The sequence below is a fragment of the Ictalurus punctatus genome, chromosome 8, assembly GCF_001660625.3.
Source record: "Ictalurus punctatus breed USDA103 chromosome 8, Coco_2.0, whole genome shotgun sequence".
In the NCBI taxonomy this organism is placed as follows: Eukaryota; Metazoa; Chordata; class Actinopteri; order Siluriformes; family Ictaluridae; genus Ictalurus; species Ictalurus punctatus.
In genome coordinates, this window is record NC_030423.2 from 11269348 (window position 1) to 11285498 (window position 16151).

General features: G+C 38.7%; 1 protein-coding gene across 7 annotated transcripts in view; it reads right to left on the reverse strand.

Annotated features, from left to right (window-relative positions):
* Nucleotides 1-1658: 1658 nt before the first annotated feature.
* The window catches only part of mbnl3 (muscleblind-like splicing regulator 3), a 59661-nt gene continuing 45168 nt past the window's right edge, over nt 1659-16151 (reverse strand). For 6 of the 7 annotated variants that reach the window (XM_047157175.2, XM_047157170.2, XM_047157171.2 and 3 more), the window contains one exon: nt 1659-10435. In XM_047157175.2, the coding sequence (XP_047013131.1) occupies nt 10418-10435 (18 nt within the window). In that variant the 3' untranslated portion in view covers nt 1659-10417. Of the gene's footprint in view, nt 10439-16151 lie in introns of all 7 variants that reach the window. The other variant, XM_047157174.2, reaches the window with a different exon arrangement.

The following is a 16151-nucleotide window of genomic DNA, read 5'->3' on the forward strand; positions in this document are numbered from 1 at the left end:
CTCTTCTGCTCCTTTAAATGTGCCCAGGCTCTGTCCAAAACCGCATACTACTGCACTAGATAGTAAGTGTAACAAATAGTAAGCAAGCTACAGCAGGCTGCAGAGCTACGCCACCTATCACACACGCGCATACTGTTTAGTACGGTAGTATGCTGCTTGGGAGGTAGAAACAGCCTGAAATAATCGATTTATTTCAGAAATTCGCTTTTAATGTAATTTGTTTTTGCATCAACAGCTTATTATACAAACCTAGTGACCATTTTACTAGGTACACTTTGATTTACAGCTACATTTACCGGTTTTATGAGGTAAATGACTGACTGTAGTTCATCTGTTGCTATGCAGTTTGTCAGATTACATATATTCAGTGAAGAGATTGTTATAGTAAGCTGACTAGCTATTATGAAGGCCGTGGATAATTTTCAGCACAATAGTGACATTGGACACTATTACACCTTGTTGGGACACGTATAACATATTAGCAACATTAGTAACATATCACTCTTCTTTCAGTGTCTGCTTATGGGACTGCTATTGGCTGGATATTTTGGGTTGGTGATTTTTTTAACCTAAAAAAAAACAAACAAAAAAAACACACTAGTTTGACCAACTATCAAAACAAGTTGTTCAAGCTGATATACACCATCTTTACCAGCTTCTAACCTCTACCCGTCCATATTTAAGAGAATGCTACAACACACGTTTGCCTCGCACCTCTGGGGTTGAGGGTTCGGTTCCCACCTCTGTCCTGAGTGCTTGCGGTGCCCTCCATCAGTCCGAAGACGTGCGTCGTAGGCTGACTGGCATTTCCAAATTGTCTGTAGAGTGTGAATGAGTGTATGTGCAATTGTGCCCTGTCCAGGGTGTCCCATGGGATACCAGGCTCCCAGCGTAAATCCTGTATAGGATAAGCAGTACAGAAAATGGATGAATAGATGGCTCACAACAGTAAGCCAGTTAGGACACCTAAAACATTTATTGATCAACTTAGCAGCTAGTAAATATGGTTTGCCTGTTTGACCAGTGTTTTGCTGGATTTTTCAGCAGGGAGTGACATTAAAGTGATTAAAATCCCAGCAACACTGCTGCACCAGATGAGCTAAAGTGACTAACCACTACCAAGTGGTCTATGTGCTAGGTTTAGCTCATAAACTGGCCAATGTGTAGATAAGTTGAGCTAATAACCCAGCTACTGAGGCAATAAGGTGTGTGCACGTGTGTAACATATTTCTAGAGATCTTGCTAAATTTCCCTCAGAGCTGAATAACTGTATCCTAGGGCTCAAAGTAGGGTCCATGAAGCATAGCAAGAGGGGCCTTTTTATATAATTCTTCATTTATTTATCATCAGGATAACCACTTTATCCTGGTCAGGGCCACGGTGGATCCAGAGCCTATCCTGGAAGGCTGGCCATGAGGCAGGAATACATGCTGAACAGGATGCTGTTCCATCTCAGGGCACCTACACACACATTCATGCACTCATTCACACCTAGGGAGGAAACCAGAAAACCCAGAGGAAACCCACACAGACATGAGGGGTTTTGTGTCATATATGTCGTGATATATGATGTCAATATGGTTTAGAGAACTCACCTATTTGTCTTCAAAATAAATGACTTAAAAAAAAAACTTTTAAAAAGAGTTTACACACTGGGATTTCCATTTAAGTGCTTTATTAAAATGTCAAACGAAAAGATCATATAAGTATGTATATTTTCTATACATTACTATAATCATAAAAGGGATTGGCAATAAGCACACATTTTTAGCACATACAAGTACAACACGCTAAATACAAAGAGAAGCATTTCATATAAAGAGTCAGGGCATTCAATTAGATCTTGTCCTACAGTGGGGGAAAGAGGAATCAACAACGTATGGCTTTGAAACAAGGTGGACATTCTTTAAACTGCTTCTGCTAGAAAGCACTTCTGCTTCCTGCATTTAAAACTACACCTGACTGACGCCCTTAAAGGGACAAAACCTCAAATCTCGAACAAGAGACTGCATTTACATTTACATCCATAGCATTTTACAACATAAATATAAACTTAATCCTATACACACATTTTATATGTCAATACCGTCAACATCAATTTCCACACAGACTTAAATATGATGTGATTAAATATAAGTGATGGATTCTCTTGGTTAAAAATGAAATAATTGACAAAGGAAAAAACAGAAAAAAAAACAAAACACACTGTCTTTACAGAATGTCCAGGCACAGTAAGGTGGACAGCAGAAGAGTGTTAGTAGTAGTTGTTTTTTTTCTTCTAATAAGCACAGTGGTCAAAAGTGTCCTTTTGATTGCATTCGTTTTCTGCATGTTCTGTAAATCAGGACTTAAGATATCAAACTCTGTGCTGAGTCCACTTTACAGTCAGAAGGTTTGGGACCATGTGAACGTGGTCCAAAGGTGCATCGATATGCAGGAACCTATAAAGACTCAGTCTCTCCCTCACTACTAGGACAAGTGCCATGGCAACAAAATTCTTGGCTTCCAAAGCAACTGTGGACCGCAGAATGTACAAGATATCTCCAGGTTTCATTGCGTTAATAGGGTTTGTCTTGAGGAAATGCACCGAGATATTTAGGATTATTGATCAGTTTTTTGGGAATGTTTGATTGTTTGAACACTGAGCGGAAACCAAATACAGAAATGTAACTTAAACTCCATATAACCAGTTGCAATGCTTTCCTGCTGTAATCTGACCCTGATGTTGGTGGTGTGTCCTGTATTTGAATGATGCTCAGCCCGCCTTGTATGCAGGGGAGGGGGAAAAAAATAAAATGGGGTTTTGCTGTCTGTTATACCGTTTGCCATCTGCAGGGGGCAGAACATCACCAGTACAGATGTCACATGAGCTAAAATCCCAATCAGATCCATTTTGAATCCCATTTCTTTTCATCTTTTAGAGCCATGAACACATTTAATAATAATAATAATTATAATAATAATAATAATAATAAAGCACAGCAGAATATCTTGTGACACTAAATAGGCAATTCACGACGAATAATGAAACTAACAGAAAGATGAGCAAGCTATTTAGTCTTTGGTTTCTTGGATGCAATGCATCATCTGCATACAATTTAGGGGCCATGCTTCTTTCCAAACACCACCAACACAGTTTATGATCAGATATAAACAGCCTCAGTGCTCGGGGTAATATGCATATTTTTGTAAACCATGACAAACTATAAAGCGTCTTTTCATTTTCATCTATTTGATCAGCAAGCAACAACATACTCATGGTGAGACCAAGGGCATTAGCAAAAAGAACATACAACGAATCCCTCGCATTTCTTGAACAACCTAGTAGAAGTACAGATGTTTACCTGTATTCCTAACAATACAGTCATTTCATTTGAACAGGTTTTTCTTTTTTTTTTCTCAATATATATGTCTATATATTTGTATTTATCTATGCATATTCAAAATAAATTCTGAATATTTTCACTCATTTATGTACATAAGTGCAAACGAGGTGAAGGACACACATTCGTACACTGATGGGGGCACAGCAGGTCCCAGCACAGCTGGGCTAAAGGCTGGCTAGAGAGTACAGGGAGAGAAATGAGACATTACCAGGAGGTTCAAGTTCTAGCTTAGTACACCATACACATCTCGTTCTGCTCCTGACATCATCGAATTAATGATTTCAAGCACTCATCATCAAAAAAAGTCTATCCTCAACACCCATTCTGGTGTCTACCAGTCCAGACAGCCCTTTAAAAAAATAAAATAAATAAAGTCATTCCCCATCTGAAGAGACTGTTTTGCACCAGAATATCTCTTTCAATCATCGGAGGTTATCAAGTTTATCTTTCACTTAATGATCCAACAGGTTCGTTCTAAAGCGCAAAACACTGACTCACCAGACTCGTTTCTCAAACAGACAACGATCCCCTTAGAAAAATAAGAAATCATAAAATAAAATAAAACAAAACACAATAACATGACATCTCCAAATGGACTTTGGACTTAAGGAATCTTTTTTTTTTTTGTACAAAATAGGCATCATTTTTAATCCAAGGTAAGATATCTACACATTCCCTTTCAGAATAAGTTAACCTTGTACATTAATTCAATTGAAGTGTGAAAAAAATTCACAATTAAGATTCACAAAGGTAGCCATGTTGTAGTTTTGTTGCCATAGCAACAACAACTTACTATCAAGTTACAATGAACTGATCATTGTAATACAAATGTGTATATAGATTAATATTTATATAGAGATATTTCTTTTCTTTTTTTAATTTACTACTAACTACACAAACTATGTATCAGATTATTCAGATTATTTCCATTTCATGCAATGAGAGTTTATGCTGTAGAAGAAGTAACTGATAAGAAATCATTAAACAAATCAAGTTAACTAAAACATGTTCATTTCCAAAATGTAAAACTCACAATAATTTTACTTAACATGTGGAAATACAGCTAAAATAAGTACCATTTAAAAAGAAATGACATTAAGGTCACATGACCTTAATGGTGACAAAACTATATCAAGGATGCACTAGTAATATGTACATATAAGATTATCTAACAACATTACACGTGAATACACACTTCTTAAAAAGTGAGTGTTCTGAAAATGCTAAAGCCTCAAACGAGGCATGTTTTTTTTTTTTTTTTTCCTTAATCAAGTATTTAGTTAATTCCAGCTGGATAGCAGTTGGAGAAGGCATAACTCTTGATATGAGAGAAAAAAGTGATAGAGAGAGGGAGAGAGAGAAATAGAGAGATCTATACCTTGGCTAGGCAATGAGACTCGCCCAACTACAAGAAATAATCCATTATACAAATCAACAGCGTAGTACACTCCTAAACAATTTAACGGCCAACATTTACACACACCCACACCGTAACATTTTATAAATTGTGTACAACACGGAAACTCCAATAACACAGTATATTGTCTTGTTGAATTTGCATTTGACCTCCGTTTACTCTATTGAATTTGCGCATGTCATGATTTATTTTTGTTATGTTATATCACTGTAAGAAAAGCATACCATTTTTTTGGGCCAGTTTTCCAAGGCTTTAAGAGATGTTGAAGACTAAATGAAACTGTCAGTGAGCATTAAAACTGACAAATCAATTTTAGTCTTGGGTCAACCTTAATCTATGTTTAGAAAACAGGCCCTGAGCGTTTGGCCTGGAGAGTCTCCTCTAGACAAAATAAAACCTCACAAATACACCATTTCCAAAGAGGTCCTCTTTTTTCTTTCTTTAAAATAGGTGCAGTGTTTGACCATCAATATTTGCTCCTCATTGTGGCTATCTGTACAAAACAGCACAGCTGTTTCATGTAACGACGACGGCAACAACTTGACAAGTCTCGCGGTTAGAATCTTGTTTCTATAGTACATCAACAGTGAATGGCATTGGGAGAATCTAACTCCCTTGATATGTTGAAATATGTTGTGGTTTGTTTCAGGAGGAAATAATAATAATAAAAAAGGTGAGACAGGCATCCTCAAGCTTTAATGACATTCTTCTTTGTCCTAAATGTCACATTCAAATGTATATAAGGCCCTTTCCTGGCAACGTTTGTGAGGTTCATCAGTACCCCGGCTACAGCTGACCCCCCCCCTTGCCTCGACACCTCGGCACTTTTCTCCTGCAGAATTACTGCTTTTAGCACAACGTGAAATGAACCACTCATATGGCTGACAGTCAGCTTTGCCCTGGATTTTTTTTGTTTGTTTTTAGAGTCTGTCGACTTTTGAAAATAAGGACACAATAAGTGGTCGGAATCTGTAAGCTGGATTAAACAGACACACATTTCACAAACATAATACACAGAAACTTAATCCTGATTAAACCAGAGAGCTGCGAAGTTTATTTATTTAAAAAAAAAAAAAAAAAAAAAAAAAAAAAAAAAAAAAAAAAAGGTAAATACGCACTACTATTACAAAAATTTTGCAGGCCTCGGTTGGTGTTATATTTTCCATCACTGTATTTGTTCTTTCAAAACACGCATCTACTCCAATTAAAGCTTATAAAAGGTTTCTCTGTAGATCAGATCAGAAATGGCCTTTAGTCCACATGTTGTAAGTAAGCTACAGGAGCTCCAATCATCGTACAGCAGTATGAGGTGAATTAGGAAAGATTGAAAGCCTGAATGAAAGCACAGCATTGACTACGTTTACATGGACAGCAGTAATCTAATTATTGATCTTATTCTGAATAAGGCAATATTCTGATTAAGGTGTTTACATGAGTCGCTTTTAGGATATTCCTTTCATGTTCCTGTTTTATGTGTTATAGAATATAGACAAATTAACGGCGCACGTCATTACGTCCCCACGCCGCGCTGTCCGACGTTCCCTCCAGAATTTCACATATCGACATACAGTTCGTCTTCGTTATGGTACCGTATACAGTTTTGGGTGTTTCAGTTTTAATTTTATGAAAGCTTCAAGTGCAGTTAATTATTTGTGGTGCTATATGGGCTAATAGACGACTGCTTGAAGCCGTGGGCTGCGTCCGAAATACTTGCCGAAACACGTATTTCACCTACTATATAGGGGGGATGTCACGAGAAACGATACTTCAGTACCAACATTCTTAAAACGTGACGGTACTTGTTTTTCTGCAGTAGCGTGGGTACGTAGGTAATGAAGGTACCAGGGCAGCATATACTCGTAAGCGTTTTAGTCGGTCCACAAGTGGTAAAGAAAAAGAACAAGCACATGGGAAAAACTACAGAAGAGGGCAACGAGTTTAGCTCCGCCCCGACTCGTTGAGCGGCAAAGAGAGGAAAGCTTTTTGAGAGGAGAGGAAGAATAAGTTGCCGGTGTGCGATCGATGCTATCATTCATTTCAAACAAAGCGAGGAAACACCTGGAATTTGGCGAAGCACCTGAAACACAGGCCCTACATTATGTGTGTTTGAGGCAGCTGGCATTGTGGCCATGAAACCAGCTAACGTTATGCTCCATGTAATGTTTGCGATAGCCAGTTATTTGTTAACGATGCTAATGCATTGCGATGTTATAAACTACCTCCTAATGGGCCACCATGCATCGCCATTCAGCCCGTGTCCTATCAGCTAAATGTAGCCTAATGTCACTAATAATTATTCAAATGTTCATGCTTTTAATAAATCTTTTTGGCCTGACACCATATCAGTGAATTTAAACTAATGCATGCATTCAGAGTATAAGGGGTGTGTGTGAGTGTTTAGGAGTGCACCTTAGCACTTGTTATTAGCACTGTTTTATTAGTCATTGTCAGACAGTGTTTCATAACTAAAATATCCCTCCCCCCTCTCTGTTTTTGCCAGTATTAGCCCGAGGAGTTTATTTTATTAAAAAAAAAAAAAAAAAAAGAAGTTTTTTTAAAAATTTTTTTTATACCACACCGTGGTATCGAGTATCATGTACTTTTGGTGGTATCGGTACCGACTACTAGATTTTTGGTATCGTGACATCCCTAATATATAGTAGATATGTACGTGGTTTGGGACGCAGTGATGCTCTCTTGTTTGACGTCAAACGGTTGAGCACTGCCGTGTGTGTGTGTGTAAGCGTGTCCTGTCGCAAAACGCGGTGAAAACTCCCACACGACGTTAATAGTGTGATTAACGTGTGCGCATGTCTGTAACGCACATCAATAATGTGACTAAAACAGGAATACGCCACATGTCTTAAATGGATTTGTGTTTACTTCGAGTATGACTTTAGTCAGATTAAGGTGATCAATAATCACTGTTTACATGCTAGTTTCTTAATCAGAGTATCGTCTTAATTGGGTTAATATTGGATTATTGTTGTCCACGTAAACGTACTGATTAATGATTGCATTAGCTATAGGAAAAATAACAATTTTCAAAATCAGCCTGCTTTTGAGCCTTGGCACTCTACTCCTTTTGTTTTTTTGTTTTTTTTAAACCAGTGACTGGCACAGAGTGGCCCAGCTCTCGGAGTCATTGGCACATAAAGCGGTACACATGATTAAAAGTGTACTGCTGCCATTGGTAATTTAACAGGACAGTAGGATTACTGTAAACATCCGTATTCTGTGCGATTCCCACGCTATGATTTATTTCGGGAGCGTTCAACTACATTAATTGCGTTCTTAATTACACTTGCACCTTACACCGTGTGCCTTGTTAAACCATTGTTAAGACGTGCACATTAGCTCCAAATAGAAAACAAAAAAGGTTCTACAGTATGAAACTCTAGAAGTGTAGCTTTGGTTGCTGTCGCACTGCGAATATCACAGCATGGACAGTTCCAAGATCTTGTGTTACTGTGAGATGTAACAAACAGGGCTAAGCAATAAGCACAGACAAACAGACTGTCACACAGTAGGAGGGACTGGGCCATTGGCAGGGACTGTCCACGCTATAAGGAACGACAGAAGCAGAGATGGTGGCAGACTCTAATATATCACAATAGCGCTGATAAACCAAGTCAAACTTACAGATCAGTGTATTATAGAAATGAGGGGAAAAAAAGCAGGAAAAAAGCGCACTTGGTTACAGGAGATGAGTAATGCGCTCTGACGTGGCTGACTACAGAGGAACAGTTGGGCTTTGAAATGGCCGCGCCAATCGAAGGCCACAGCTGCTGTGCTGGCACTGCCTAACACAGTATGGTGATCCGACTCATCCTGAGCTAGTCATCTATCAGACCTCCTGTGCAGAGCTGGCTATAGGGCTGTAATCAGACCCTGCAGATCAGTGTACACCATCGTGCATGATAAGACGTGCAGGTACGCAGGTACACGTCTGCTTAAGGCGGATTGCGTTATGAAAATGGAGGTATTCACTCACGAATCGACCTAACCTCAGTCTGAATGCTTTACGTAAACAAATCTGTGGTATGTCCAGGCATGGAGGGGGGAGAAAAAAAAAAAAAAGATAAAAAAAAAAAATAAACGACACTTCCTCTCGTCAACCAATTGCATCTTGATAGGATTAGGCTTAAATAAACAACACCCTTCCACCAATCACTCACTAATGTTAGAAACAGTGGTGATATCAGTATGTAGAATAGGAATGACATGCTTGCTTTTAAAGGGTATACATGTATGCTCGTCCTTTGTGTTAGTCTGTGATAAAAGACAGGTTAGTGGTTTGAGTAACAAAGCCAATTCACACCAAATGCATTTCTAAAACATTTTAGAAAATGTAGTAGTCTTACGTCCACCTTTTTTTTTTTTTGGTTAATACATGCCACGTCCATTTCTTCTCCTTTTTTTTTGTTTTTAACTTGTGTGCGAGACGGAATCCATTCAAATAACACACGCTTCCATTTGTTGTACGCTGTATAGCCTATTTAATGAAATCTACAACCGTACTAGTTTTATTTTGCAGCCTGCACAAGTTCTGTATAGCAACTTTACATCAACTAGAATAAAAACACAAGAATGCGAATCACGGTCCCACTGTCTAACGACAGGTTTTGAAGTGAACCGTGGTGTGATTACAGGTGGCCCACACCTCATGTCCCTTCGACACTGTCGCATGTATACGTGTTCACTTCCTCGTTATGAATAAAGTGCGGTTTCGCGGTGTGGACTAGACGTACACACTTATGCTATATGGACTTGTTGCTTAAGTGTCGCGTTTGGTGTGAATTCTACGTCAGGGACATCTAAAGAACATCGGCCACCGTTTGACTACTAATTTATGTTGATAAAAACGTGTAAATGTCTGCGACTAAAAGAATGGATAATGAAAAAAACCGTTCAAAAAAAAAAATAAAAGTGCTTTAAAAAAAATTTAAAAAAGCTCTCATACACGCCCATCTCTGACCTAAGCCCTGTGCATGCACGTTATACACTTGCGTTCTCTACACAAGCTTTTGCAGAATCATGTGTGCTGTCAGGTGACATCAAGCCTCAGCGTCACTACTCAATCTGGATAAATCCGGGTCTGAGACCTCGCTCTCATTTGAGGAGGATGCACTGTTCTCAACTTTGTGTGTGTGTTTGTGTGTGTGTGTGTGTGTGTGTGTGTGTGTGTGTGTGTCTACAAATCTGTGTACTTGTATGGCTGTGAATTCAAAGGAGCGCTCAGATTCAGCATCTACATGCTTCTTAAGTCTCCTTGCATCATGGCACACTTCCTTAAACAGTTGAAGGTCCTAGCTTAAATATTGCCTGTTTTAGCATCAACAAATTTTTTGTTGACTTTTGTTGATGTGGGGCATCAAATAAGACCATGAAAGGGTTGTCCTTGCTGGACGCACTGATTAGGCACACGTTTGTTGCATTCAGGTCTCTATGGGGTGGCTGGATTTGGATTTGGGGATGGTGATCGTGGTGTGTTAACTGAGATTGCGGCCGAGGATTACTGAGTTCAGGCTCACCGGTGCCGCCACCAGCAGTTTGGGGATTGGACAGAGGTGTGTTTCCACAGGAATGCACTGGAGGTCGACAGGGTCAGCAGTCAGTACCTCGGCAGGGTCTACTGAATGACAAGGATATAGGAGAAAGGGGGGGAGGGGGGGGGGGGGAGAGAAGAAAAACAGACTGTAGAGAAATAAAGTGGTTTTGGTACAGGTATCACAGAATATACTAAAGCAAACAAAGTGCAGGAACTGATGCAAGGCTAACTTTGCATTACCCCAAACCAAAATCTCACAACAGTGTCTATAAAAACAGAAGAAACTATAATATCCTGAGGTAATACGTCACCGATCTTCCAATAAGGTACGTTGGGAGCTTATGTGGCCAAAAAACACAGGAAATTAAGAGAACTCTTCTGCACTGCACTGAGATACCAAGATCATTTTAAAAATTGTGATCAGATTAAATAACACCACAGAACTAAAATTAAAAGGAACACCAAATAATCTGCTACCAGCATATTGCTGAACTACTAGATATAATAATAATAATAATAATAATAATAATAATAATAATAATAATATTATTATTATTATTATTATTAAGGTAGGTGTCTGTTAGTTCAGCAATATCAACAGTCTGGAGTGTGCTGGAGAAGGTGACGCACTTGGCAAGATGGAGGACTGACAAGATGCAGTGCTTTCCCCTCTTGATTAGTGTAACAGCTTCACTAAGAATAAACCCTGCCAATGACAGCAAACTGTACAGTTGTGGCTCAAAACTAAATCCTCAATGCACTGCTACATTATGCGGCGTGCTCCTGGGACCTAGGGCCAGATGTATGTACACGGGTAATCGCAGCGTAAAACGTGACTTGACGCGGCCACAAAATGCGTTCGTAATACATTTATTTCTTTGGTAGATATGAGGACTTTGACGTACAAGTTAGTGTAAGAGTTGTGCTTCCAGTGCTGCTGGAAAGACCAGTGCTGCCAGATCACTAAATCATTCAACTGAAAAGCAGTACTAAAACACACAGTCTGCCTGAAGATTTCTCTCTCAAAAGTTCTAAAAGTGTATTGTATTATTACATATTTTGTCATAAATTAATACTATATACAAGAATGAATAAAAAATTCACACACAAACACATATAAACACACACACACAGAGTTGCAATCAACATTATTCAACTCCCATTGCAAATCAGGTTTATTGCCATAATTTCAGACTTTCAGCTGTTTGCGATGAACAAATCAAACAAAAGCAATTGAAATAGTTCAACACAACGAATGCTTCAAGTGGTTTCCCCAAATTCAACTGAAAATGCAACTTCTAATGATTTCTCCAGTTTCAAAATTATTCAACTCCTTCATGGCAAGCATCTTTAGTACTTAGTAGAGCACCTTTTGCTGTTATGACCTGCTGCAAATGAGATGCATAGCTTCTGGCAGCGTTCCTGAGGAATCTTAACCCATTCCTCATGAGCAATGGCCTCCCGTTTCAGTAACATTCTTGGGTTTGCGTGCTGCAACCATCGTCTTCAAATCCCACCAGAGATTTTCTATGGGGTTCAAGTCAGGTGACTGTGATGGCCCTGTAAAATCTTCCAGGACTTCTTCTGCAACCAAGCCTTGATGGAATTTGACATATGCTTGGAATCATTGTCCTGTTGGAAGGTCCAATGACGCCAAGCTTCAGTTTCCTCACAGACAGCATGATGTTTTCTCCTAGAATTTCCTGATACTTCAGTGAATCCATCTTACCCTCCACACGCTGCAGGTTTCCAGTGCCAGTGAATGCAAAGCAGCCCCAGAGCATCACCGAGCCACCACCATGCTTGACTGTGGACAGAGTGTTCTTTCTTCATTCTCCTTCCTCCAGACATACCGCTGATCCATCATGCTGAAAAGTTCCAGTTTTGTTTCATCACTGCACAGAACAGAATCCCAAAACTTCTGTGGCTTATTTATATGATTTTGAGCCGACTTTTCTTGTGCTTTTGGGTCGGTAGTAGTGTACGTCTTGGAGTTCTGGCATGGAAACCTTCTGCGTTAGTACGTGCCTTACTGTGCTCACTGAAACCTCAGTGCCTGTTGCAACCAAGTCCTGCTGCAGGTCTTCTGCACTCACTCGAGGGTTTTTCACAACCTGCCTTCTCAGAAATCTGGCTGCAGCCATTGATAGCTTCCTTTTTCTGCCCCGTCCAGGTATTTCAAGTATTTTCTACCCCTAGTCAGTTCAGGTATTTCATGTGTTCCAGCTCAAGCACTCATGGTGCAACTAATGAAGCCTTCGATTAGTTGCATCAGGTGTGCTTGAGACACCACCTGTTATGAATAATTGTGCTGTTATGAGGAATTATATTCAGGGGGTTGAATAATTTTGAAACTGGAGAAATCATTAGAAGTTGCATTTTCAGTTGAATTTGGGGAAACCACTTGAAGCATTCGTTGTGTTGAACTATTTTAATTGCTGTAAATTTTTACAGAAAACCTGATTTTCAGTGGGGGTTGAATAATTTTGATTGCTTACAACTGTGTGTATATATGTATATATTAGAGACGCGCCGATGTATCGGCCGATAAAGGCAATGTCGTCAGGCTAAGGGCCATTGGCCAGTTGTTTAAAAATGATCAGGGCCAATTATATCCTATCAATAAAAAGAGGGTGGGGAAAACACATCGATTTCATGCTGTGTGTAAAGATGGTGTCTCGTGTGGAATGACGACAAAACTGCAGTTTGTAAGTTCTGTAATGCTAAAATTTTACACCGGAAAATTTTACATTTTTATTTCTTCGAGCTGCTCACGCTGAATTAAAGGGCCAGTACACTGTTGAAAGATTTAAATGAAGATGGGTTGACAAAAAAAGTATATTATATATATATATATATATATTGCACAAAAAATATATTTGTAGAGTATTTCATATCCAGTTAATGTTAATAAATAAAAACGTTGATATTATAAATTACCAGTTTCATGTTCAGTGATGAAGTATAAATGCTTGTGTTTGTGGTGAGTGAATGTGAGACTAACAGGAGGTTTTTTTTAGAATTCAGTCGATGTTAATCTGAATTAATAACATTCAATACGTTGAGAAATCTTACGTTAATCTTCAGAGTTTAGTTCATGTGTTAATGTTAATGTGAGTAATGTGTTTTCTGTTTATGAGACCAGTTACTGTGAAACAACTTGTGGAAATGGAAAGAATAAAAGTTTTTATTTGCATTTCTTTCACACTTGTTGAATTAATTATTATTAATTTAAAAGAAGGCATAAAAGGCAGGACTGTCAGTTTCGGCCGATATCACTCTGAATAATCGGTATCTGGTGAGAAAATTAGTATCGGTGCATCTCTAGTATATATGCGTGTGTGCGTGTTATATATATATATATATATATATATATATATAAAAATATATAAATATAAATATAAACACGCGCACGCACCGCACGCACACACAAGTCTCCGTAAATAGGGGAAATGAACATGTCTTTCAAGACTTCTTTATACTTAATGTATAAAGTGGCAAGTGGCAAAAAAAGTATGTGAACCTTTTGGAATTTCATGGTTTTCTGAGTAAATTTGGCATAAAATGTGATCTGATTTTCATCTAAGTCAAGGGTATTGACAAATATAATGTGCCTAAAATAATAACACAAAAATTCTGATCCCTCATGTCTTTATTGAACACACTCATTCAACATGGCAGTGGAAAAAGTAAGTGAACCCTTAGAATTAATAACTGGTTGACCCGACCTTGGCAGCAATAACCTCAACCAGGCGCTTCCTGTAGCTGTGGATCAGACCTGCACATCGTTCAGGAGGAATTTTAGCCCATTCTTCCTGGCAGAACTGCTTTAGCTCCATCATATTCTTTGGACGTCTCATGTGTATGGCTCTCTTCAAGTCATTCCATAGCATCTCTATTGGGTTGAGGTCTGGGCTCTGACTTGGACACTCCAAAAGGCGGATTTTGTTTTTCTGAAGCCGTTCTGTTGTGGACTTGCTCCGGTGTTTGGGGTCGTTGTCCTGTTGCATCACCAAACTTCTACACAGTTTCAGCTGACATACAGACATTCTCACATTATCCTGAAGAATTGTCTGATATACTTGGGAATTCATCTTTCCCTCAGTGATTGCAAGCAGGCCAGGCCCTGATGCAGCAAAGCAGGCTCAAATCATGATGTTTCTTCCACCATACTTTATGGTTGGGATGATGTTTTCATGATGATGATATGCCGTGCCCTTTCGACGCCAGATGTAGTGCCGTGTGGTTTTTCCAAATAGTTCAATCTTAGTTTCATCAGTCCACAAAACATTTTGCCAATACCGGTGTGGAGTGTCAATGTGCTCTTTTGCAAACTTCAGGCGTGCAGCAATGTTCTTTTTAGTAAACAGTGGCTTCCTTCGTGGTGTCCTGCCGTAGATACCCTGCTTGTTCAAGATGTTTTACATATTGTAGAGATGTTAGCCAGTTCCGATGATGCCTTCAAATCTTTGGCTGTCATTCGGGGTTGTTTCTTTACCTCGTTGAGGAGTCTTCGTTGTGCTCTTGGTGGCATTTTGACTGGGCGCCCACTTCTTGGTAGAGTAGCAACAGTCCCAAAGTGTCTCCATTTGTAGAATGTTTGCCTAACTGTAGACTGGTGAATTTCTAAAGTCTTTGAAATCACTTTGTAACCCTTGCCAGCTTTATGTAAATCAACAATTCTTGATTGTAGGTCCTCTGAAAGCTCTTTTTGGCGAGGCATGGCTCACATAAGCGTGTGCTTCTTGTGCAGAGCAAACTCCAAAAGTTTGAGGGGTTTTTAATCAGTCAAAGTAGCTGCAGTCAACACCAACAAACTCATTATATTTGTCAATACCCTTGACTTAGATGAAGATCAGATCACATTTTATGACAAATTTATTCAGAAAACCATGAAATTCCAAAAGGTTCACATACTTTTTCTTACCACTGTATATATATCTCCAAAAATGTCCAAAACATTTTTGAGACATGCACAGCTCGGTTGCCGAAAGTGGAATGGCAGTGAGGGACTGGGAAAAAAATGTTTAATACCAGAAAGAAAAACAGGAAGATAAGGTGATATCCAATGGCTGAAAATAGGTTTTAAGGGGATTCCAAAGTGAGGAAAGTTGACTCTGATGGGATTTAAAAATGAGAAATGTAGAGTTTTTACGGAAATCAAAAAGATATTAAAACATACTGGGATTTCAAAAGAATGATATAATTGGGCATAGACTAAAGATAAGACTGTATAAATAGGGCACTGAGTCTGTGTACAGATTCAGATCACTTTGGGACATCTCACTGATTGGATCTCATGTTGCTTTTTGAACAATAAACTGGATTTTTGCTTCTCTCATCCAACGTCTTCTAGATTTTTACTTTCAGTTGTGCCTTTGAGTATGATCACTTATGGAAAAAGGTAATTAGTACCTCTAGCCATTTTTGACATGACAGTGTATGTATGTATGTATGTATGTATGTATGTATGTATATATATATATATATATATATATATATATATATATATATATATATGTGTGTGTGTATGTATGTATGTATGTATGTATGTATATATATATATATAAATAATATACACACACACACACACACACGCGCAATTACATGACATGTATAACACCAAATGTGTTAACATGAGTTCATCATGAGTGGGAGAGACTCCATGTGTGTTCACAAAGAAACGGCAATCGTAGAGGAGGATGTGCAAATAAAGTTACATTTTGCTAAAAAGTGTTCATTTCCCGTATGTATGGAGACTTTTGGGACACGCCGCATAACCGACAAACACAGATGG